Here is a 13,825-nt window from a genome sequence, read left to right on the forward strand (position 1 = left end):
TTGTCTCATCACTGGGCACCACTGAAGACAGCCTGGTTCCATTTTCTTCACACCCTCCCTTCAGGTATTTATATACATTGATAAGATATATTCCCCTCCCCTCCTCCCCCCAAACTGTCTTCTCTCCAGGCTGAACAGTCCCAGGTCTCTCAGGCTTATCTCATGTGAGAGATGCTCCAGTCCCTTCATCACCTTCGTGGCCCTTCACAGGACTCTCTCCAGTATGTCCGTACCTCTCTTGCACTGAGGAGCCCAAAAGACCTCCTGTGCTACAGACTACAGCCCAGATACCCTTCCCACCCAAAAATTCCAGATCCCCTGACACAGGAAAGAAGCCCCAGATAACCTGAGTAAGCAAATGATCCCCAACGAACTGAGGAATGCACCAGAGATGCCAGCACAACCTCAGAAAAGCCACCAAGACAAAAAAAAATATGGCTCCACAGGCGCTGTGATAGCTCTGGGAATACAGGAAAATCCCCAGAAGCAAAGGGTGTGGTCCTAGAGAACCGGCCCCACGGAGACAGAGCATCAATGGGCCCACTTCCCAGCATCTAGACTGCTAGGAACATCCGTCTCCTACAGCACATCACAGTAGAGGCACTAAGGAGCTTTTATGCTCAACCTAAATGAGCTATAGCGTGACGTTCTTCAATTAACCCTAACAGGATTATCTGGTATTGATCAAACATGTACTGTCCATCCTGAGATGCACTGTATTAAAAAACATAAATCCAAACAAAAGCCCTGTACACAAGTGTCCATCTCTGCTATCAAAGTTGTTTGAATTGATCAGTTCCATACAGCAGCATAATCAATATGCACATTTCCATGGCACTTTAAATTCCTCAATGATCTCCATTAGCAACAACTTGTAGTTCTGAAGAGAGAGGATAACGGTATGAATTGTGCTGCAGGAGTAAGTGTGTGCCTATTCTGTGTCACGGCGTTAGAACGCACAATTGAGGTGGCATTAACAAGATATTCACACAGTGACTCTGCTCGAAGTTTCTTCATCTCTTTTGCTTTTGGCACTCCAGGCCAACATCACATTCAAGTATCTGATTGCAAACTTTGCCAATCCAGGGAAACCACTAAGAAATCTATCAATAAATGAAGTTCCTGCTTAAGCCTTTTACAACAGAACTGCTGTAGTTGCCCCAGCTCTTGGACAACTTTTATGTTAAAATTAGAAACATCAAGAGAAGTCTAAAAAAAAAATATACAGTGCAACAACAACTTTAAAGTAAAAGAAGAAAGTCAAGCAATTCTGGAAGAAAGTGAATGAGTCGAGTTTCTACTTTGTTCCATTTATACAAATTAAGAACAGAGATTCTTAAATATTCAAAGCATGAAAACAGAACTGAACTATTATCAATGAACAAAAACATCTTTGACAATTCATCTTTTAATAGAAAGTACTTAAATTATATTTTAAAACAACGCTGAGAAAAGGACAGCTCAGCTGTAAATCTGTAATCTGACAAGCATCTCGCAGCATTTCTCATGCTTTTTTTTCTTTTTGTGGTGTATGAAACTAAAAAATCTCAACCAAACAACAAAAAACCAAAAAAACCAACCAACATCCTTCCATTACAGAAAACAGCAGACAGGAATATAGTTAAACTCATTAGCCAAGGGTTTTCAAATTACCTATATGCTGCACAGTAGACAAATATTTAACCACCTACTCCCCCCCCCCAGATCTCTCAAGAATAACATCTCAGTGCTTTGGATTAAATGATGACCAACTGAATTGATTTTGTCGTCTTGGCAACACTAAATCCACTGACAGATCTCTCTGTTCTTTTTCTGAATCTACCAGCTGATAGCCAAGCATGTTTATAGCACCTTTGCAAACTTCTTGTATTTTCTTAATTTTCTGGAAGGAAAGAACATTTCTCCAGGCCTGTGAAACACTAACTGCATCTCGAGATGTGATTTTGAAGGCTTCTTTTTTTTTTCCTGGTCCCTGTCCATGTGTGATATTATAGATCCAGCTTTTGAGCGTGGGGGTCAAACTAAGATTTGCAAATTTATACATTTCTGAGATTTGTGATAATGGATCTCTTACCAGATCTTCAAAACGGATCATTAAATAGCGATCTTTAAGGAAATTAGGTGGTTTCAGAGTAGCCGTTTCATAAATCTGAACATGGCTTCTACAAATCTCTTCCATTACTTTGTACTTGCTGTCTTCTACTTTAGTGCCATTGGTACTCAAAACAATTCCATTGTCACGGGCTAATGCTTTGACTGATTGTTCCCGTGACTTGACGACTGCCCTGGGGTCACGGACCAAGTGAATAATTTTGAGATTCAGGGACGGATCAGTGAGAAGGGGGTAGAGGACCTTCAAGTCAAAGAATCGAACCTCCTTGATGACAACATGCCTGTAAGTTTTACAGGCTTCCTCCACCTTGCTGAACGGGTACCGTCCACAAAGAGTCTTGCATGCCATCTCACTGGTTATGTCAGTACGCTGAAAGGAGTCACAAGCAGGAGCTGAACACAGAGCCCGACTCACTGCCCACTGGAAAAGATCGGATAAGTTTCTTTTCCAAGGCATGTAAGCATCAAACACAGACATGTCACACAGAAAGACTGATCTGACTAGGTCCCGCACTGCCATGTGCAAGACTTTGGCACTGTTCTGGTACATTGTAACCCACACATGCCATGCAGGCTCCATCAGGTAGAAGACGCTGGGGTGCTGGCTGAAAAGTTGACCGACAAAAGATGATCCTGACCGCCAGGAGGAGAGAATGAGGATGTGAACTTGAGATGGTTTCTCCTCAGACTGAGGCATGAAGCTACTGTACCGGGAATACATGAAGAGTAAGAATCCAGTCTGAACCGTAACAAAAAGTATAACAATTGTGCTAGGAATCCGAATCCTTGCCATTCTCACCGAGGACAAGCACTTTAAAAAGCTGAAAAAGAGAAGGAAAATGCTGGTGAACCATTGCTGCAGTGGCACAATAATGATAAAACTTACACAATACAAACTCTTGCATTAGTAAAACCTTTCTTCAAATATGCATGTATATATTTGGTACTATTTGCTTCCTTAATCAGTGGCACTGGGAGATGATCGTCTGCAGGTGACAGGTGTCAGAAACTGAAAGAAAGTAAGGCCTGACAGCAAGGTCACAGCAGAAATAAGTTTGGAGCAAATGTTTGATGCTGAAGGAAACCTTGGGTTGATGCAGCGCAACTGTTGGAGAAGAAAACCCTACAAAATACATAAAGCCCTCAACTTGAATTCTGGTAAATACTGCCGAGTGAAAAAAGCCTTTCTGAATCACTCCACTGTACTTCCATTTCAGTCTAACATTACCAGGGCTTCTACCCCTTAAAAGTAGATGAGAGCATCAGTAACTGTGACTACTGAAATAAACATCATCATCTTATCTAATGTGAGCACTGTATCCTGCAGTGACTATAGGGCACTACACTGATTGATGCTTGTGCACAACCCTGTATTTTCCAAATTGCACAAGATGGGTGAAAACTTGCCATCTGAAGCCACATCTGGCCACAGATGTTAAAATGAAAAAGTAGCTGACGTGTGTCTTTGGGCTGGAGCACATATACTCCAGGACTGAATGCCCTGAGTTTGCATTTAAGGAATTATCCATTTGTAAATTAGAATTAGTCTGCATGTAACTCCTGGAAAATTTTAGGCATGTCGACCCCAAGTGCATTTCTGTTTTACTTTAAAGTCACAGTTCAAGCCACAAGCACTCCTCACAACTTTTTACTAGAGGTTTTTGGCACCTAACCCTTTGTGCTCTCACTTTTGCAGATTCCACCTGTAAGCAGTCAGTATATGTTAGCAGGCACGGTATTAGGAAAATAAGAATCCTTGTGTATTAAGATCATCTTGAGATTTTTACATTTGCTATCTAGTTGCATTTAGACATTTTTTTTCTTGTTACAGTGAAGGCTAGGTATATAAACACGCTGTGGACTCTTGAAAGTAAACCATGGAGACTAGTGACGTAATAAATGCATTAAGTTCTTAATGCTAGCCTAGTGAGACATGAAAAACACTATTAATTAGTACCAAAAGCTGAAATAAATGGTCAAATGAAAGAGACAGTAGAAATGGGCAGGTTTGGCTCCTTCCACTGCCTAAATGTCTCTTCATGGTATAAAGAAATGCACTCTATCTTAAATGAACACAATTTTGCTAGTAAACTTTTGTTTGTAAGCCAAGAAAAATAGCAGAAATGTGAGCTGAGTAGGAAAACAGAAGTCAACAGAATCATCTACCTTCAGTACCATACAGTATCTTGTAAGGAGAGTAAGGCAAGAGTAAGGTACTAACTTGCCTGTGAAGTTTTTCTCCCGAAGTACCATCTCTCGCTGGTAAGACAGAATCACAGAATCATTTAGATTGGAAAAGGCCTTCAAGATCATCGAGTCCAACTGCAAATCTAACGCTGCCAAGCCCACCACTAAACCATGCTCCTTGAGCACCATATCTACTACACGTCTTTTAAATACCCACCAAGGGATGGTGACTCAAACACTTCCCTGGGCAGCCTATTCCAATGCTTGACAGCCCTTTTGGTGAAGAAATTTTTCCTAATACCCAGCCTAAGCCTCTCCTGACACAAGTTGAGGCCATCTCCCCTCGACCTATCACTTATTATTTCTGAGAAGAGACTGACCCCCACCTCACTACAACCTCCTTTCATGTAGCTGTAGAGAATGATAAGGTCTCCCCTCAGCCTCCTTTTCTCCAGGCTAAACAACCCCAGTTCACTCAGCTGCTCCTCCCAGGACTTGTTCTCTAGATCCTTCACAAGCTTCATTGCTCTTCTTTGGACACAAAGTTCTACATACTCTTTACATCCACTCTAGTTTATACCCACTCAGCTAAAAATGCCTTTTTGCTGTTTTATTATGTTCCTTACTTCACCACACAATCTGTTTCTGTAGCTTAAGAACAGCATTTATTTCTCCCCAAAATTATGGTTATTACTGAGCTTTTAGTGGTTGTGTTGCCCGCTGAGGCAAGGCCCTTTTCTCCAGTGGTTCCACATTCTCATCAACTCTGTACAAATATCCGTGACACATGACTGCAACAGCTCTGAGAATTAATCCCATGGCCCCCTAAGCCTCTCTTGTGCAGTCCCAACACTTACCAGATGCTCGGCCAAACTGTTTCAGTGCGCTAGCCTGGAAAAAAAGCTACTGCTCATTTTTCTTAACCTAGCTTTTTGGCACTGAAGCAACTCAGCACAGCACAGGCCAGCACTGGAGCTGGAAGAAGGTAGGGAACCAAAGGGCACAGAAGGGAAAGAGAGTGGGGGAGCCCCAGACCACAGCTGCCAACAGAACGTAGCTTTAGCCATGCACACAGGTCTTCAAATTAATCAGTATTATACCTTTTAACCATCTTCTGCATAATCATGGCACAAAATAATTTACATGGATTTTTCAGATGGAGTCATACTAGGCCTGCTCTACGATCGGTCTCTCAAGCCTACTGGGTCACTACTCACATTACAGAAGCATGCAGGTAACTGCCAAGCTTACAAAATACAAATGAACAGTGAAAGAAATAAACCCACACAACTTCTGGGAAACAAACAAACAAACAAAAAAAACACCACACACCTTTCTCATCAAGCTGCTACAATTCTTCTGTCATTTCAAAATAGTGATAAAAGGATCCCGGTTTGTCTCATGGAATCACAGAAGTGGCAGGTTCTGAATGAGGTTGGCAGGCACCTTGTGAGGTTACCTGGTCCAACCCCTCCCTGCTCAAGCAGGGCCACCTACCACCAGCTGCCCAGGACCACGTCCAGACAGCTTTTGAGTATCTCCAAGGTTGGAGACTCCACAACCTCTCTGTGGCAACCTCTGCTAGTGCCCCATCACCCACACAGTGAAAAAGTGTTTCCTGCTGTTCAGAGGGAACTCCTCCGTCTTTCTGTTTGTGCCCATCGCCTCTTATCCTGTCACTGAGCGCCACTGAAAAGAACCTGACCCCATCTTCTTTACACGTCCCCTTCGGACATTTACAAACATTGGTAAGATCTCCCAGTATCAGCCTCTCCTTCCAGTGTCCTATCATCAGCAAACTTGCTGAGGGTACACTCCTCCCCATCATACAGATCATTAATAAAGACGTTGAGCTGGACTAGATCCTGTACTGACCCCTGAGGTACACCAGTAGTTACTGGCCTTCAACTAGACTTTGTTCCACTGACCGTCACCCTGTGGGCCTAGCCTTCAGCCAGTTTTCAATCCACCTCACCGTCCACTCATCCAGCCCATACTTCACCAGCTTCTCTATACAGTAACCTTTACTGATGTCACTTCACAATGTCAGTTTTTTTAAGTAGCAAAATGGCACGAAGAATTACTTGGGTGTATTTCCATATTCCTATCTGAGAGGGTAGCAACAAAATAACACATGGTACACAGTCCTCATAAATAACCTTATTTTTCAGGGCCACGTTCATAAGCCAATTCAAAGCTACGAAAAGAGCATGCCTTTTTACAAGACCCAGATGTCAATATATTCATTCAAATCACTACTAATATACCCAGGCAGGCAAGCATTGACAAGGTAGCCCAGTCTGCCCTTTCTGCTCAGGCGATGGCGTCTGGGCAGCAAAAAAAATATGCCACCAATTTTGGGCGGGGGTGGGGGGGATGTCTGCAGACCAAATACACTGCAAGTTCACTTTTGTATCTTGCTACATAATCAGTATGAAAGCTGTACTTTAAAGGGAGGCAAAAGAATGATCCGGTCTATAAACTGATACCTTGGCACTGCCCTAAACCCTGCAATGTTAACTATGGAATTATTGGTCCCTTGGCATCAGTCCAAGATCTCCTTGGGATCCCAATCAGTCCTGATTCTATATGGGACCAATTACTTTTTTTTCAGAGCGTCGTATTGTGCATGCTAATTTGCCCACAATAATTCATCAAGACAATATAGCAGAATACAATAAGGTGTGAAGATCAAGCACAAGGAGAGTCAATGACTCCTGTAAAAGTAATACTGAAGTGACTTTCACTCCTCAGCCTGGAAGAGAGACTCCCTGGACAGGGAAATCACAAGTGGCCTGGAGAGAGCAGCCGCAAAAACACTCTCTCACGACTACTCAAGAAAGGAAAATTGGGAGAATTCAATTAAATGATCACTCATGACAAAATCTTTTTGTACACTGCATCATAAAAAAATGTGAAACTCTGCCTCAAACTGCTGTGACAGCAAGAGCATACAAGAGTTCAACAAATCAAATTACATCAAATGAAAGTAATTAATGGAAGAAGAGCCTCTCAAGGACTGTTAAATGGAAAGGTGAGGCTACAGCCAGTGGCTCAGCAATTCCCTCACCTATAGATGGCCCGAGGTATCTGCCTGCATTCTTGGAGGTATACTAGGAGAAAGCACATTTCCTGAACTATTTAACCTTTTCTGTAGCAATCCCCTACTTGCTACTGTCAGGCACAAGAGCAGATAGACAAACCTTTGGTTTCATTCAGCACGGCCATTCTTCTTAGACAGAATCTGCCTTGTTCAAATACTGAATTTTTGCATATTATGTCACCAGAAGCATCTACGAGTTTCTCTATGCTGTGAGGATTATCAGCAATCCAGCAGCCTGCACTGACACTTTGCCAAACGAGGTGGTGAAGAATCTAAGCAAAAGTGGAAGAGCAGTTGCATTTGCTAGTTCAAGTTTTCCTGAAATAGATTATACGCCTGAAAGCCAGCCAGTCATTAACTACCTCAAATCTTTTTATTATCTGCAAAACATTAGCCATTTTCTGTTCCAAGACTGCATTCTGCAGCTCCTCACAGTCCAACCCATTACATAGCTTTTAGAGATCCAACGATGCTTTTTAAAGAATTAGCATGTTTCTACTCTAGCTACACAGAACTGCTGCTCCACTCTAACCAAGATCACTCTGCAGAAATGCAAATACTAACTGTTCTTTGTACCTCATTGGTGAGGGGTGGGGTAGCGAGGAATAAAAACATGTAGGTGTTAAAACAAAAGCCAGTTTTTTAAATTCATATCTACCTTGACTGTCCCTTGGACCTCTCCTCGCTCCAATTCCCACCCAAGTACTGTTGCAAACAATACTGTGCCAACAAAAAACCCCCAGCTAACATGACTATTAGTCCATAATTTGTGTCTGAACTAGTCTGCCCACCATAAGCACTATAAATAATATGTAAAATGATTGTAGCTAAAGTATTTCCCTACTCTTCAGTATAATATAAACTGCAAGAAAAAGTGTGATATCAAAGTAAAGCACTAAGTAGAACACATTTTTAGTATTTGAGATTCATCTCCTACCCTTTTGGGAAAGTTGGGATGTTTCTAAAGAATATACGTGCATGCAGACACTGCAAAGAAATGAATAATTACACAACAAAATGCGGCACCCTGGGCAGTTTCCAGTGCATGAGGCCAAACACACATCCAGTTCACTGGATTTTCTCTGTAAACAGCGCCTTTTATTTCTGCATTTCTCACACTGGGCATGTGCAATTCTATTTGCATTTAAATACCCTTTTACCATTCACAGCTGCATTCTGCAGTTAAGGTGCTTTCGGCCCAGGTTAATCCCTTTAATGTACAACTTTATAACCCACCAAGCTCTTGCATGATTTTTGACAAATATTAGCTGAGGCAGACAGCAGCTCTTGAGTACCCTGAAGAATCACCTTCTCAGAGTTGCTGAACATATATATACACATAGATATATATATAAATCTACTGAATAGATTACATGATATCATTGTCTTAATCGTGAGGGTCAGGACCTACTCCTACAGGCTATTCCTTGACCCTCTATTCCACTGCAGGACTCACCAGAGGGTGCTGTTAGGCAAGCTCGGTCTTTCAGCACAGAAAGGCAACATGCCAAAACTTCACTAGTTACTAGGTGAAACACTAGTCTGTGAGTTGCTTTGCGTTGCCTCGCCTCTCTTTTGCCAGTGCCCTCCTCCTCTGCTCAGCGGCACTACCTGCCCATCTCAAGCTCCCCTCGGGAGAGCTAAAAGAGGGCTTGTTCCCACCTCCTTTCTTCCTTCTTTGCTTCACAGCAGTGCTTTCTTGTGGCTGCACCTGCCTGACTAGAGCAGTCCTGCTGACTAAAAAACATGGGGTGGGTAAGGGAGCAGCACCGGAAGGGCCAGAAGTCCTAGCATCACTGCCACTTCAGCTGCCATCTAAGTGACAAAACCTTCCAGCAAGCACCTCCTCACCGACTCATGAAATCAGACTGACCAGAAGTGGCAAGGTAGCTACAAGGGGCACAGAAAACTGTGAGGGACATCAACTGCACAGAGCGCTCCAAAACTTTTTGCATTGCTCAGCTGAGCCGTTCAAAGTATTGCAATACTTGGTGGCATCACCATATATGCTTTTGTACATAACGAATAGTGCTAAGCATCAGTTATTTTAGTAACAGCTACAATGTTATTCCTTTTCTGTGATAGTAGTATTACTTCTTTTGTGATGCTGTTTCTTCAGGGAGAGCTCTGACAAACACCAGAACAAAAGTATAATTCTAACAAATTCTTGAGGCAAATCATCTCTTCACAAGCCAATATAAATGTCCAAAATGTGATCTGAAAAGCAACTGCACATATGGTTTAGTTAACAGTCCTGAGTCAAGCTCTGTCACTGGGCTTGTCCACTAACGACTACTAATGGAAACAAGATCCTGGAGTAGATGAACCCTGGGTCTGCCCCAGAATAACTATTCTTACATTTTGTACATAGGAAATTAATTATACAAACTGGATAACAGAGCAATTATTTTCATCATCACAATGATTTTCAACATCACTGCACAAATAAATTGTGCAGTGGATGATCTTGCTTTCAGGGACTTTTCTTTGTCACGTAAGACAAGTAATGTTGGAATCGAGTGATCAGATCTTTGCAGGTCAGCACTGAAAAGAGCACAATTGCTCAATGAACTTCCTTTCAGTACAGAGTTTAGCCTGAAAAGACCTAATAAAGTAACAAAAATTAACTTTATAGCTACAAAAAAAGAGACCCTCCTATTACACTGCTAATTTTTTTCTGGGATACCAAAAAGACTGTAAAAAGACAGAAAAAGAGTGCCTCACAATAGAGCTGTAAAGAAACATGGGCTCTCTCTGAGCATGGGACAAAAGGCTGGGATGAGAGACTCCCTCAGAACAAACAGGTCTGGGTCTGTTGTAGGAAGACTGAACAAATCTGGCTAGAATAAAGCGAAGAACTGAAAACAACTGACCGAAGAATTACAAGTATCTGCTCCCCTAAAAGGACTTCTGAGCAACGGAATCTTAGCTGTCTTTGTCAAAGTCTTCCTCGGCCATTTTGTGTCTGAGAAAATGTCCAGCTCACTTGCATTTAAAACAGTTTATGCAGCAGTTTTAAAGCCCAAGTCTTTATAGATTACACAGAAATTACTTCAACGTCCACAAAATGCAAAAATACATTCAATTAATTTCCCAGATTGATGTCTTCCACTGAAAAATTAATACCTAATGCTATATTACATGCTCAATCTCTCGCTAGCCAAGAATGATTTTGTCCTGTATGCCTGTCATGCACTAGATGCTGACTTTCATCGCAATCATACGAGATGAATATAAGTATCACTTATGTACTTACAATTCACCAAAACACCTCAGTACTGACGGTGAAAAGAATGATAATGGTAAACATCATCATGCATTTTAGAGAATTAATAGGAACGTGTGCATGGCATGTTAAACAGAGCAAAGATCACCTGACGGTCTACTATACCTTATGGAGAAGTTTACCTACTGCATACTTCACCTACATCGCACCAACGTGACCACTACCAGAATGGCTTCTATGAGCTAATCGTAGCAACCTGGTTTGCTGCTCAAAAAAGTGAAATGCAGGAACATGACAAAGCTGGTCCAAGAAAAATGCACAACAATATTACTAGTAATTCTTGCTATAAATTACCCAGCTGACAAAATGTCACCTTCCATTGTTCTTCCACAGCTAGAAATGACACAACTTCACAAGGCAAAAGCTTACTGTATTGCCAAAAAAAAAAAATATGCAGAATGATCTCTAAATGGGGAAAGAAAAAGTTAGTTTGGAGGGTGCCTTCTATAACCACTGGTACCTCAAACAGAGTTAAAAGTCTTTCCAATAGCTGATCATTGCTAAATAGTTGAAAGAATTAATAAGCCTGCTTGATTTTTTTAATACAACAGTGAAACTGCAACAGAAACAATAAAAGTACAGTAAATGTACTGTAATTAGACATTTTGAATTCTGACATATTAGCAATTCAGCTGATAGTGTTAATTTAGCTTTTGAAAGCATAATTCCTTTTACAATCTAGTGGAAAACTGGAAGAGTCGCTTCCAAGGAATCATCAGGTTTAAATACTTTATAATACAATGAAATATACCACAGATTTCATAACACGACCACAAAAAATATTAAGGTACTGGGATTTTCCTTCCTTTATATTGTTTGTGGAGTTAGATCAAGTTGTTGCACCTGAACAAAAGGCAGTGTCGAGGCACAGCCCCACAACACCTATTTCTCCATACAATGCAGCTGAAGATCACAAAGTGTTTTCAGCTACCAGTTACTGGTGTTCAAGAAATTAGGTCTGCCCGGTTGCAACTTCTGTAGGAGTTTTTACTACTTTTAAGGATGGCAAAACTGGAGTGACAAAGAGGCACTCACAGTGACTGAATGCTATTCACTTGAGACTTTGCCCGCACCAGTACAGCAGTGTCCTCATATTCAAAAAAACTGAGGACGAATGGGCAGAGATGTGCCTCAGTTGCAGCGGTTGCTTTAGTGAGAAATAACGACAAATTCTTTGGTCCAGTATATCACTTTCCCCTGGTAACAGAGGCTGGACACAGTAGAAAAATGGGAAGTGATTTCCAGAAATGACGGGAAATGTTTTTTCTAGCGCACCTGATTTCACCATCTAACTCCAACAAACACCACCTTAACCCGAATCAGCCATATTCTCGGGGGACAGGGGAGGGGAAAGATGGGGAGGAAGTAAGAAGGAAAAAGGCTGATTTTCAGCAGCTTTACCTCTGTCAACAACTGACTACAGCTCAAGTAACGCCTGGGCCGGGACTGTGCGACATCGGCACCGCGGCTCCGCCGCACCGGGTACTACCGCTACCCCACCAGCTTAAAAAGTAGTGCAAGTGATTATAAACACCACTGTTTGATACCGAAAAAAACCCGTCATCGCCCGGCTCGCCGACCGGGACGAGGAGTCTGTGGAACACCCCCAACCCCCTCACCGGCCTGCCTGTACCTTCCCGCCGCCTCCCGGCACCGTCGCGCATCCGAGCTGCCTACAGAGACAATGAGCCGCTTTCAGACGTGGCCGAGGCGCCGGGGCAGCGGGAGGAGCCCGGCAAGGAGGCGACCCGCCCCGCCCCCGGAGCATCCCCGGGCAAAGGCGCAGCCTGGCCGGCGCTGCCCGCCCGCCCCGGCCCCCCCCCCCCCCCCCCCCCCCACTGCGGACGCTCGAGTGGGACAGGCTCGGCGGGGCCACCGTGCCCGCCCCACCGCCGGCAGGCGGCGGAGAGCCTCCCACAGACGCCCGCCCCCCGCCCGTAGGGTCTCGGCAGGCTCACCGGAGCTGTTCCGTTGCATCTCCCAGCGGCCTGCGCCATCTGCCCCGCGGCCCTCCCCAGCGCCTCGGGCCTGCCCGCCACAACCGCCGCCTCCTCCTGCTGCGGCCCACCGCACCCCCACGGGGCCGCGGCCGCCTGCCTGGTGCCAGGAGACCCAGAAGGCCCTACACCACTAACAGGCTGCTTGGCTAGCCAGGAAATAAGCATAGAGGTGCTTTCTTTCATCCTAGAATCACCCCTTAAAAAAAAAACCAAACCTGCTGAAGCACGGCACTCACACATCCACATTCCCACTTCTCTTTATGCAGAGGACTTTTAACCAGCTAGTTACTTTTTCCTCTTGCAGAGCCGCTTACAGAAATCTGATCAATCCTAACATGCCTCTGTGGCCTTCCTCAGTAAAGAGCATTTAGATTGCTCTCTGGCATATGTGTACACAGAAGATGTGTGTGGTAGCACTGTGGTGGACTGCAGTGGTATTATTTGTCGTTTTATTTTCTGTTGCATAGCAAGCTAAATGAAGAGTCCTTACAGAGCCTCCTGAGAAAGACTCCTTCCTAAAGCTCCTTTAATGCTAGTTGCAGTGGATTGTCAGGTGTACTTTAGTATTTACAGCTGTAGCAGTAAACCTATCTACCTTTTTTTCTATTGCTTGGTTACTTACAGATGAAGAATGCCTCTTCAAGCTTGAAAAGGAGCCAAAACTATCAACCAAGATCTATGAACAGTATAAAAGTGATCCAGGAAGCTACCGCAGCAGAGATATCACAAACAGGTTTTTTTTTTTCCCCTGCTGTAGTCACATCTGCCTTCACTGCTCCTTTTACACTGCATTCACGTATTAGTCCCAGTCCTCAAACATGCCTCTTTCAAAAGAAAGAAATGGAGAGATTTCTTCAGGTCATACTAAACAGTTACATGCCACCCGCAAGCAATTAACTTTTTGATTTCCTCCTTTTAACTTAAATAGTTCTCCTCTTAAATTACTGTAGAGGATTTTCTTTCAGAAGGAGAAAACATGTAACATAAGGATATTTTTCTCTGTATTTGCTTAACCAGACCTATTCACCATTTCTTATACGCATTCACTGAACTGTTGCTCTGCGCAGCGTCATTTGTCATAACAATGTGGGAGGACACAACAGGAGAGAAAATGGCAACAGGGATAATGGAGTCTCC

General features: G+C 43.2%; 1 protein-coding gene across 3 annotated transcripts; it reads right to left on the reverse strand.

Annotated features, from left to right (window-relative positions):
- Positions 1 to 702: 702 nt before the first annotated feature.
- LOC142060787 (carbohydrate sulfotransferase 5-like) lies at positions 703 to 12,717 on the reverse strand. 3 transcript variants are annotated; one of them, XM_075101026.1, is made up of 2 exons: positions 12,647 to 12,717; positions 703 to 2,933 (listed from the first exon to the last, which is right to left on the reverse strand). In XM_075101026.1, exon 2 carries the CDS (start codon positions 2,903 to 2,905, stop codon positions 1,724 to 1,726), a length of 1,182 nt encoding a protein of 393 aa, XP_074957127.1. In that variant the 5' UTR covers positions 2,906 to 2,933; positions 12,647 to 12,717; the 3' UTR covers positions 703 to 1,723. The 3 variants fall into 3 exon arrangements, with proteins under 3 accessions (XP_074957127.1, XP_074957125.1, XP_074957126.1); XM_075101024.1 differs by lacking the exon at positions 12,647 to 12,717 and adding an exon at positions 12,308 to 12,463; XM_075101025.1 differs by lacking the exon at positions 12,647 to 12,717 and adding an exon at positions 12,322 to 12,401.
- Positions 12,718 to 13,825: the final 1,108 nt, after the last annotated feature.

This window comes from Phalacrocorax aristotelis, chromosome 8 (assembly GCF_949628215.1).
Source record: "Phalacrocorax aristotelis chromosome 8, bGulAri2.1, whole genome shotgun sequence".
NCBI lineage: Eukaryota > Metazoa > Chordata > Aves > Suliformes > Phalacrocoracidae > Phalacrocorax > Phalacrocorax aristotelis.